The sequence below is a fragment of the Dipteris shenzhenensis genome, chromosome 33 (assembly GCF_047967505.1).
Source record: "Dipteris shenzhenensis isolate YYH24624 ecotype China chromosome 33, Dip_SZ_1.0, whole genome shotgun sequence".
Taxonomy (NCBI): domain Eukaryota; kingdom Viridiplantae; phylum Streptophyta; class Polypodiopsida; order Gleicheniales; family Dipteridaceae; genus Dipteris; species Dipteris shenzhenensis.
Genome location: NC_141628.1, coordinates 20,991,185 through 21,003,084, shown reverse-complemented (window position 1 = coordinate 21,003,084; position 11,900 = coordinate 20,991,185). Strand labels below are relative to the sequence as shown.

The 11,900-nt window shown below is 42.9% G+C and overlaps 1 protein-coding gene across 1 annotated transcript; it reads right to left on the bottom strand.

The window, feature by feature from the left end:
* Positions 1-758: 758 nt before the first annotated feature.
* On the bottom strand, positions 759-7,573 carry LOC147879816 (BTB/POZ domain-containing protein At4g01160-like). Its single transcript, XM_087372044.1, has 3 exons — positions 6,426-7,573; positions 2,642-2,813; positions 759-2,349 (listed from the first exon to the last, which is right to left on the bottom strand). The coding sequence occupies exons 1-3, from the start codon at positions 6,519-6,521 to the stop codon at positions 1,172-1,174; spliced, it is 1,446 nt and encodes a 481-aa protein (XP_087228170.1). The 5' UTR covers positions 6,522-7,573; the 3' UTR covers positions 759-1,171.
* Between the last annotated feature and the right edge of the window lie 4,327 nt (positions 7,574-11,900).

Sequence of the window (11,900 nt, the reverse complement as noted above, 5' to 3'; positions counted from 1 at the left end):
AAGGACAGACATTGTCTACGAGTGGCAGGTGCAATGTGACAACAAGCTAAGAGCTGTCCAAAAGGAGGAACCCAATCCCATATATGCTGCAATCTTTTTCGCCACCATTACACGGTGCATGCCATAGACCATATATGATTATTATGAAGAGAAACCCAAGGAGGCAGCAGAGCTTTGTACAGAGATGCAACCATGATGTCAGCTAGCTATAGCCCATGACAAACATGAGTATCCGAATCACAGACAGACACATACGTTCAACTAAAGCTAATTGACTTTATTCTTTTTTTCAAGTTTGGAAAAGTAAGTTTCTCCTGCAAAAGCTACCTCAATCCCTCATAGAAAGTAAAATACTTTTAACCAAAATGTTTTTAAAACTTACAAACAATGTGCACATGGATATGACGGGCTTGAATTCACATGCATGGGCTTTGTCTACATTTTGAATAGGACGGACTTCTGGGGTGTTTTGTGGAGGGGCGCACTGTGAGAGAGAGAGAGAGAGAGAGAGAGAGAGAGAGAGAGAGCTACACTCTTTCTGGGTGCAAATGAAAGTTTGACACAGCACAATTTTCTGGTTGCAAATGAAACTTTGAGCTACTGTGATATAGAAGTTCATCATGCAATATCTATTTCTCTATCATGATTATTTGAGCATTGGTAGTTAGTGCCCATGCCATCAAATCAAAAGGAATCCAATGTGAGGCCAACCCCAGCTGTGTGGTTGTCTATCTTCTGCTGTAGACATAGTATCCACAGGACATGCATGACTCAACAATTCAAGGTGGTGGGGATATCATGACACTAAAACAACGGTAAGCCCAAGAGTTTTGACAGGATCCTTGTCAATTCCAAATACTTGCAGATTCTAAACTGGCCCTGTTATTGTGAATCAATAAAATTGCAATCTCAAACATAAGATGCTGAGTTCATACCATGGGTTATCATGACATCTTCTGCTTCCCTCAATCTTGGAGAAAGGAAATCTACTGAAGCTTCACATAAAAATAATCACTCTGAAATTTTACACCTCAAGCTTAGGATTAATATACAATTTTCCCATATGGATTGATAATGTTTTTAGTCAGTACCATGAACACTCCTCTCATCTTGGTGCCCTGCACACACATGCAAGAACCCTATTGGTTCATTTCTTACAGAAAGCGTTAGACTAGATGTGCCTCTGAGCACACCGACTCTCTTTGAGGTTGAGATCGAGTCTGAAGAAGACTGGCCCATTAATTGTGAGGTTCCATCTTGGAAAACTAAAACCCCTTTCAATGAACCAGCCAGAGAAAAAATCATTGAACTGGATGCAGGTACCAGCAGCTTCTGCTGATTGCAAATCATAAGAACCAGTGGCCTTGGTATCGTAATTCTGAGAGTAATCTCTCTTCATGGCGATGGTATATTCCAGCAATGTGAGGGGAGAGTTCAAATCTGATGGTTTCCACGAGGGGTTGGGTGGAAGCACAAGACTGATGCAGCATGTAAGCTGAGAATTGTATGAAGCCTTCACTGGTCCAGGCCTAGCCTCAATGTAAAAGGTGTATTTATTAGGGCCCAGGGAAAAGGTACGTGACTGAAAGTTGTCCCCCGTACAGATGACCAACTCCAGAGGAAACTCAAAGTAGACTTGGCAGCTCACGTCTGTCTGGTGTAAAACATATGTTTTTGAGTTTCCCCAGAAATTCTCAAGAATAAGGTTATTGCGGGGTCGATAACGGTTATGGCTATTCTTTTTCCAAATCATTTGTTGCTGCCGTGCATGTGTGAAGCTCTTAAACTTAACAGCCTCCATAGTTAGAGCCTGACAAGCCTGACTCTGCATGGGTAGACTATTAGAAACAACGTCCTCGAGAAAATCTCCTGTCATCCAAGGAAACCTGACAACCTCTGCAATCTCTTCAGCAGCACGACATTTGCTCTCCAGATCAGGACAGTTGATTTCTAGCCAATCAAGTAGATGATAGAAAACCTCTTCCTCATATTGCACATTCAGTGACTCACTGTCAAGCACCACTTTTACACCTTCAAGGCTGAGGCACAGGAATTCAGGTTTCTTTACAGAAACATCAGGGAACTGCTGGGACAGATAATTGCGACAATGTTCCACAACTGGCTGCACAGTTTTATTGGATTTCAAAGTTTCAGGAAGGCCCAAAACCAAGAGGCAATCATTTATGGAGCTAGGAAACCTTCTGAAGACATCCATAAGAGGCTCCATGCATGAAGAAATCGCAAACCGATCTGCTAAGCAGAGAAGCATGATGGCGACTTCAGCATTGGGAGGCTCTTTCAAGTTCCCAGTGTACATGTACTCAATAAGATTGTGCAAGCCCTGCCTCTCTGCAAAACAATCCATTGAAATGTGTTGATTTCTATAATCCCACACTATACAAAGTTATAAATACAAGCACAGTAAATTTCACATTCCCACTGTGGAAGAAAGTATTATGAAAAGAGTTGGGCAATGCCTCTTTTGTTGGCAGCCTGTTTCCTCTCATCAAGAAACATGAAGGAGGAACAAGCTTATGAATGCAGCACGCACAAATGCACACATTCACATTTACCTTTCTTGAGTATTCTCCGTGAACTTAAAACTTTGATTGAACAGAAAACTCTTGTAAGGAGACCTCACCTTCTTCAGTTACCCTTACAACAGCAATCTCAGAATTGGATTCACTCATCCCATTAGAAAAAAGCCTCATGAAATAATCAGAGTGTGCAGCTAGTATCACTGAGTTAACATAAAGCTGATGCGTCTCCATCATGTGCTCTTTGTACTGTGAAATGTCACTTCCAAGAGCAGACTACAAAACACAAACCACATAAATATCAGTGCTTCTCTTTCCTTCTTATGTGGGACAGACCAACCAAAGCCAAGGTTTATACTGAGATTACTCATCATGTATACAAATATGTGTTACCTGAGACCTCCCAACCAGGGGATATCTTTGAGACTTCCGAACCAAGAAGCTTTAGAAGGTGTTTTTGCCCATTGAATTTGAGAGAGAGAGAGAATCCTTGGAGAATACAAAGTCTTTCTTGTGAGCTATTAACTGAGACCTAAAATATTGGAGAATACAAACGCTTTCTTGTGAGAGTGCCCTTGGAGATTGCAAAGTTTTTCTTGTGAAGTATCCAATTGTGACCTCAAGCCACTCTTTCTTGTGAGCCATCCAACTATGACCTCAAGTCAACTATAAGACATTTATAAGACTAGACCAATCTTACAGCTTAAAGGAGAGAAACAAAGACACAAAGGAAGAAGAGGGTTGGTAAGAATCGTAAAATAAACTAAGAAAATAAAACATATACCTAGATGAATCCAAGAACATTCCCAAACTCATCCTCTAAAAACACAACATAATGCAGTTTCAATCTCATGATAGGCACTCATAAGGTTGAAAACCATAAACTCCATCACGCATAGCAAGGATTAGCTACTATGGCATCCCCACTGACGTCATCAGCGCCCAACAGTGGTTGTAGACCATAGTATAAAAATATGCTCTCACACATACAAATCCACACACCCACACATACTTGAGCATCCATTTATACAAAGTCTTCGTACTGAGTTTCTGTCGGCACTTGGGAGGTGAAGGGAAGACTTAGTCATGACGAAGGCCAGCACTAAAGGGGAAGCACAGCAAAGCTCAGCAGTACCCAAGCTTATCAGTACCCAAGCATAAGCTTCCATTTGGGTTTCAGAATCTCAAGTAAACCCAATCCTTACTAAGGCGTAAAACCCCAACCCAAACGAGTAAAAATATGATAGCAAAAAACCAAGATAATAAACAAGAAACAAAGAAGAAATGCACAGAAAGAGAGAGAGAATTATGTTAAGCTATTTATTAAAAACAAAAGAATATCAATGCTAAGAAAAACAAGCCATCACAAATCCAACAAAATAAATGACACAAACACACACTCAAAGGAATCAGTTTTTTTTAATTATTTTTTAACATTTAATTAAATAAGGGGGAGAGGATATATTAAAGCAAACAGTACCTAAGATCAATAGGGATGGCAATGCAAAACATGCATGACAGATTTTGTTGACACTTTCTGAGTGGTCTTGTGAAATCAAGACCACCCCTCAAATGCCTCATTGCTCTTGGACGTCTAACACTCACCCTCACGATCGCAAGCAAGACAACAGTGCCACAATGGAGCCATGCGATTTTTATATGCCACATGGTACTTCATATCAGCAGGGTCCCTTATCTAGCAAAATCAAACACACACACACACACACACAGAGTTGACCTGAAACAAGTCCACAACCATTCATCTATTATGGCCAAAACTTTGCAGTATTATTGACACTACTAACATATAGGACTTTATTTCGAACAGATTAGCAACTCGCATAATACATTGAGTTGTGCCATAGCTCATAGAAAGCCCTTAACCTGGTGGCCTGACTTCAACACTTGGAAACCCACAAGTAGCAGATTATGCAGATTGAGATATGGACTTAGTACACCGATTGAGACTAGCCATAATATGCTGAAATGAAGAGAACTCTATTTTCAGGTCCCATACATCATTGAGCTCCCATGTCAGAGATGCAGCCGAATATACAACGAAAAGTTAGCAGAAATGAGCAAGTGAATGCAAGAGAGATGTGCTGGAGTTTCTGCTGTATTTACTGGAGAAAACCAGCGTGAAATTGGATATAACAAAGGGCAAAACCTAGCCCTATTTATAGGAAGGGGGCACCTGCTGGTTAGTCAGGCCAACTGGTCCGGACTCCAACTTTAGCCCTGGTTAGTTGGTCAGTTTAACCTGACCTGTTGGTCGGCTGACCCAACCCAGTCTGGTCGGGTGGTTGGCTGGCCTGACTGGCCCCAGCGAGCCCTTCAATGGCAGGCCATATAATGCCACTACCAGCCCATATCCAGCCTTTAACCCAGGACCTACTTACAGCCCTTCATCCAGCGCACATGCCCTGGCAAAGCCCCCCCAACCACTAGCACAATTCCAGATAGAGAAAAAGAGAAAACTAGTACCATCTTCGGACGGGCACACCAACATATAGCAGCCCTCAATATGGTACAGACAAGAGATGAACAGAATCGCTCTCTTTGAGAATACAGAGCAGCTTGCACAGCAGCCTATGAGCCTGGGCCCTATATGGCTTAAATGGATTCTGAAGTGGGCGACAGTGATCCTTGCAACAACCAAAGTTGCATTGAGATTACCAAACCAATGTCCGAAGCACGTTGAGGCTCATTATGATTGCATTTCATTAGGGAGCTGATTTTAGACAATAGCAGCTGCCGTGGAGAATGGGAGCAATGCCTTCGGTTGGGGGCTGTGCATGACTATTCTTTTATTAGCCCTTTCCCTAAGGCTACCGTTTATTGTGACCAAGACTGTTCTTTATGTAAAAATAAGAGAAACTCCGTGTGTAGACCTTTGTATGAACATACGCTCCAGTATGTTTCTGTACAGATATGTGGGGACATTGACGGAATCACTAGAGATGTCCTAGAAGCTAATCTCCAAGATGTCCAAATAACTAATGAGTCGAACAAATAAAGATATCGCCCCTAATTCCAAGACTCTCTTTTTGAAATTCCAAAGTGGATTGATTGATCGCAAAGACAAATCATAAGATCTATCTCCTCCATACTTGATCTGGTGATACTGTTCCAAATGCGTGGGCGCCGCCCAAAACAGCCGTTTCAAAGGCAATGGAGGAGGGAAACCTGCAATGCCAAATTACCACCTCAACAAAAAAAAGTTGTTCATTCCACGAGTAAAAATTCAACGCAAGAGGTTGGGGATCTCGTTGCCATGATGGGACCTTACACGGAAGGCTGGAGCAAGGCACTTGCCACAAAAGTAGCAAACGTTTGACAGCTTTATACTATAACATCTGCCTCCATTAAGTAGAACTATGCAATTGACATGGCCCATCTCCAATGACCTCTTACAATCATTTGCTTGGCCGAACTGCCTCAAGCAGGCCAAGTTATCTGAGCTTGAATTTAAGTAGGGCTAATTACAACCCCATTGAATGAGTGAATCAATATTACCACTTCTCGAAGGAAAAATGGACCTCAGTTTATGTACACTTTGAGTGGCTTTGGTATTTATTCTTGTTCCAGAGGCACATGAACGCCTCTGCAACAGGGAGCACAGAGAAAGAAGGTGTGAAGCCCCCTGTCTCCTTTAATTCCAGGATCTCTTTTGCTTGGGCCAAAGTTTGCCTCACAAACGAGCCAACGACTCAAGTCTCCCATATAATACCAAAGGTGTGATGTAATGCGCACTCCGTATCGTCCTTCATTTGGCCATGCTAACTAAGAATTTTCTGTGCACATCTGAAGCATGGCACAACAGAATCCAATACTGGAAATCTTTGAATGCTGGAACTTTAGCACAACATAATCAAACCAATTACGCACCTGATTCTCGGGTGAACTGGGGGGCGTGAACACCTCAAATTGAAGCAGGCGGTTAGAAAACTGCGCATTGTTGAAAGCAAATCCGAAATTCACCATCTTCGCAAATTTCTTGTGGCGTCACTGATCGCGGGGCTGAGCGTTGTCTGCTTCAAATGGAAAGTGGGTCATGTGCCATAAAAAGGGATCATGATGTCGCCCGAAGTACGGACGGTGTAAGCGCAAGAACTTCAACGCCCAGAAGGAAAACCAGTGTGCAATGCCGCGATATACAGTAGGGTCTATCTACTTCTTCTGGCACGCAAGACGATCATAGCCAATGCGTTGAAGACGGAATCTCCCTCTTCCCGGCCGCTGGCGAACACACATGTAAATGAGCACCTCTCTCTTCGTCTCTCTCTCTCGCTCTCTTTAGCCGGTAGGCAATGCGCTCCAGAAAAGCACCCTCGTCTCCCTCTCCTCTCCCTCTCTCTCTCTCTCTTGCCGGTAGGCAATGCGCTGCAGAGAAGCACCTAGTCCTCCCTCTCTCCTGGCGGGTAGGCAATGCGTTGCAGAAAAGCACCCTCTTACGTCTCTTTCTCCCTCTTTCACTCCCTCGCGGCCTCCTTACTCTCCTTGGGAAAGAGCTCTGTTAATGCGCGGACCAACACTCTCTCTCGGGCTCTGCCTCACCCTTGCCCACTTTATAGAGAGGTCGTACACCTCTCTCTCTCTCTCTCTCTCTCTCTCTCTTCCCCACGTTATAGAGAGGTCGGCATTATCAGAGACTCCTGCCAGGCAAACACAGACCTTGCAAGAAGCCAGAGAGGAACACACAAGAGGAGACAGCAATCTGGGTCTCCCTCAACCTTGCCCACTTTCTAGAGAGGTCGTAGAAGCCCCCCCCTCTCTCCCTCTCTCTCTCTCTCTCTCTCTCTCTCTGGCTCTTGCTCTCTCCCTCTCCCTTCCCAACTCTATAGAGAGGTCGGCATTATCTGAGAGTACTTGCAGGCAAACACAGAAAGCCAGAGAGGAGAGGAGAAGCAATGCCTTTCTTGTTTTGGGTAGGCAAGAGAAGAAGAGAGAGAAAGGATGATGAGATTCCTTTAGCCTTTGGATTCCTCCATCAACTTCCTCTAGGCTCTATCCTCTAATTTAGCTATTTTTAGTGTGTCATCTATTGTCCTCCTCTAATCGATCCGCCCACCTCCTGCCCCATGGCCACCTCCCTATAATTCAGGCCCTTCTTTATCTTCTTCTTGTTTGTGAACGCTTTGTTTGTGTGAAATCTTGTGAACACGTGAAACGTGAGATGCCCATTTCTATAAAGAAATTTAACACATTGGACTTTGTTATCATTCACATATTTTTTAAACGGAAAGCCAGCAATTAGGAGATCACCCACTATTTCAACTTTACTTAAAACCGATTTGCAAATTATGTAGTGGACAAGGTAAAGCCAACAATTCGGACACGAATAAACAAGCGATGAATATCGAAACTATCTTCACCATACTATTCTTAAACCCAAAACTTGAAAGAACTTTAACTAGCCCAATGGGACTTATCATTGATCCTTAAGGATGTCTTGCTTTGCATAGGATGACTTATAGTTGTTTTATATTTGCAGTTGGTAAAAGGTGCGAAGGTTAACTAATAAAGGGCTTTATCTTGGTTACAAAAGTTCGCAAAGTTTGTTTTAGGGATCAAAGCCCACTTAGCTTGGATTTTAGGCTTCCTTATATTCTTCCTCAAGTCATAAACATCATTGTTCCCTAACACTACTTGATAGGAGCCTCATTTCCACTTTTAGGTGCTAGGGATAAAAATTGTTAAAATTTTAGAGGAAGCGAAAATCACCTGATTAATGCATTAGTCTCTCATTAAAAAAATTAAGTTTGACCTTATTTTACATGAATATAGAGACAAGGTCCACACCTTGATATAGGTAGCCTAACTGCAATCCAATATGTACTATTGAGACGGGCGACAGGCGATTAAGGTAAGCCATAGTCAAAAAAATTATGCACAAAGATTCTGCAGATTCACGAACGTTCCAGAGGGTGCCATAGCAATTATAAAGAGAGGAAGGGAGAGAGGGATGGTAAGTAGGAGGGAGAGTGGAGGGAGATGGAGCAAAGGGAGAGGGGGAGGAGTGGAGCCGGCTGAACGAGAGGGAGAGGGAGAGGGAGAGGGAGAGGAGAGAGGAGGGAGGGAGGGAGGGAGAGGGAGAGGGAGAGTGGAGGGAGAGAGGCTCTGGAAAAGGTAGGCTGAAAGGTTAATCGAGATGAAGATTAATTGCCATAGCCAAAGCTGTGTTCTGCCATAGGCCTGTGCCCTCTCCCTCCACTTTGCTCCTCTCACCCAATTGAATACGATTAGAATTTTTTTCACAAAATTACGATTGTACCCTGATTGATTCGAGATGAAGATTGTGTGTAGTTTGTGAGTTTTTGATTTTGTAAGTCGAGTGAGCCAATAGGTGGCTATGTTACCTATGACACAACCCTAAGTCTAAGCTATTGTTGCAACCTATGAATTGGCATGTACCGCCACCTAGGGGTCTATTCTCAACCAAACTATGATAGGATTGTCATGTGCTTTTATGAATGATTATCCTCTTCAGCTTTAAGAGAAGGATTCCCACTCGTCATGGAGTGTCAAAGACCTATGGTCCTTGCAAAACATGTGCATCAATTTGTTTTGATTTTTCAAGGTTGCATCAAGCCTTTCTCTCCTAAAAAATTTCCTATTTGCTATGCATCAATTTTTTCCCAACTCTTGCCAACAAAAGCCTTGATTCCCCTCAATTTACTTGCCTACTGTGACATTTCAACTATCTTGTCAATGTTTTGTTTTTAAATTCAATCACAAGATCGCATATGCATTTTCATATTTAATATCTACACATCAATATCATACAAAAAGGATGCCAAGTTAGTGGTCTATTTTCAACTCATTCAACCACTTTTATGATATTAAACTTTGCACATTCTTTCCATGCAACATCAATGTCCTTCATAATCAAAAGGGCAATTTCCTTGAGACTGTACTTACTTGCAAGAGCACATTTGCATGCATGGGGGAGAGGGGGGAGAGAGAGAGAGAGAGAGAGAGAGAGAGAGAGAGAGAGAGAGGCCCATAATGGTTAAAGATTGGATTTTTATCAAAGACTTTGAATGGGCCGGATAACCCAAAACATTTAGTCTTCTTTCAATTTTTCAAAATGGACTAGTTCATGGCATATTTGGCTAACTAGGAATGCCTTCATATTTGAATTGTGGTAAGTTTTTTCCTTGTAGTCAACTCATTTGGTGGAGAGTGATGTGGCTATAGATTGGATGAGGTACTTCGAGCTACACCTATGGTTTGGAGTCATTTGTGAGGGAAAGCTTGCACATTACATAGTGGCCATGTGGCCATTTGTAAAACAATTTTGGTAATAGACATTCTATTACAAAGAGAGAGAGAGAGAGAAATAATATATATTCACGTCCACAGGAGGCCTCGCAGGGCTATGGGACAAAGTACAAAGTACACCAAAAGGGGAAAAAACTCATACAATTCACAAAGGGCTAGAGCAAAGGGCATCCTAAGACCCTAGCTGAGTACTATGCTGAAATAAAGAGCTCAATAGCTCAAGCAAAATCAAGTACAAAACATATCATTTGCTATCTGAAGTAGGCTGAGAGCTGAAGCTAAAACTCAAAATTTAAACCCGAGACTGTGGTGACTTGTCTATGAGCGGTGAAAGTGTCTCAGATCTGTGTCTATCGGGCTATCTCATGTTGGAGTGGCAAAGGGGGGCGTGGTCTCCTCGATCTCCAAACCCACTGAGCTATGTCGAGAGTGACCCCTCGTCTCAAGTGGTCTCCTTTGAGGAAAGTTGTGATAGGTCAGACCTATGCTTGGGTGGCTTCTACACCTCTCTCTATTAAATTACACGGCGCAGCGGAACAAAAACTGAACAAAGAATAGAGAGTACACAGCAAACTGGAGACGAACAAAATTTTCCTTCAATACTGATGTAGTACAGATGATGGCTCCATCCACTCGTGCGCTCCCACGAGAGGTGTAGACTGAAGCATGGAGAGTAGCTCTCATACTTGCGTAGGTGAGAAAGAGGATTGGATCACAATGATGGGTGGAGGCTCTTGCCTCCATGGGTGTTCAAGGGTTTGCAGGGTTCATAAGGGGGATAAGGTTGAGAGAGCTAGCTAGGAGTTCCATGGTTCAAAGAGGGTTTAGGAGGAGTCCAAGGTTGAGGAGTGGAGAGCTAGTCTCCTTCATAGCTTCAAGGGGTAAAGGGTTGAGAAGGAGAATCAAGGAAGAAAGGAGGAGGTGGAGGGAGGAGGAGAAGGGAGGAGGAGGAGGAGGAGGGAGGAGGAGAAGGGAGGAGGAGGAGGAGGAGGGAGGAAGAGGAGAAGAAGTGGGGAGGGGTGGGAGATTGCAAGGTTAGAGCATGCTATCACATGATAGTGTTGAGGGAGCGTGGACCCAAGGAGACAAGTACATGAACACTAAACCCCAAAGGGTGAGATCTTCATCCCATTGAGAGATATTTATGCATGTTGGTCTCTACACAATTCATAGGTACCTCTAGGGTGGGACCTCTTTTGTAGGGGACTTCTTAGACAAGAGTCCCCCCACATTTTCGGGGGACCTCTTGAGTCTCTAAACAAAGTGGGGGGAACCTCATGAGTCCCTCTACAAAGTGAGGGGACCTTTTGAGTCTCTCCACAAACTGGGGGGACCTCAACAAGTGTAGGCTTTTAGTCTTTCTCCCTCTAGTTTTAGTATTTCTCTCTCTAGATCCTAATTTTGGAAGTATGATTGGATCTTTTATAGAGAGGATTTGTGCTATCCTCATCCTTTTAGATTCATCATACCAATTATCATCCCAAAGGGGCAAAAACAATGATGAGGCTCAAAAGAATTCATGGAAAAAGGGCAAATGAGAATCATAGTCTCAAAATTCTTGAAGAGTTTTCCTTGGTCATTTGCATAAGCCTGAGCTTGGTGGCTTCCTTATCAATAAGAGTATTAATTTGCCATTCAATAGAGCCATCAAAGCCATGCCTCAAAATGCCCAAATTCTATGGTTACCTTCTATGAGCATCACATCTAATGACTTGGGAGGGATGGAGGGATCTATGTACATATCAAAGAGTTTTGTAGCTCTTATTTGATGTGTATTGAATTTAGAAATTAATACATGGGCCTCATGTTCTATAGGGAAGGAGGGATCAAGGCACTCCATAGGAAGGGGGAGAATAGTTAGAAGTAGACCCTGAGATGCATGGAAGACATTTCTATCTGGTTAATGGATCATTGTAACTTTTCCTCCATCACTATCATAGAAAGGATGCATGATAGCTACAAGGTTTTCCTCAACTCCTTCAAGGCTTGAGTATCATCTTTCATTATACTTTCAAGGCCACAAATCAATGCATTTAGTCGAGAGTAGCCTCATGAATATCTTTTAGGGTGATAATATAA

Coding starts and splice junctions, on each gene's coding strand:
- LOC147879816 (XM_087372044.1), bottom strand. CDS start 6,521: ATGGTGAATTTCGGATTTGCTTTCAACAATGCGCAGTTTTCTAACCGC. Junction 2,814..6,425: donor CCAGTTCACCCGAGAATCAG/GTGCGTAATTGG, acceptor TGTGTTTTGTAG/TCTGCTCTTGGAAGTGACAT. Junction 2,350..2,641: donor TGTAAGGGTAACTGAAGAAG/GTGAGGTCTCCT, acceptor ATTGTTTTGCAG/AGAGGCAGGGCTTGCACAAT.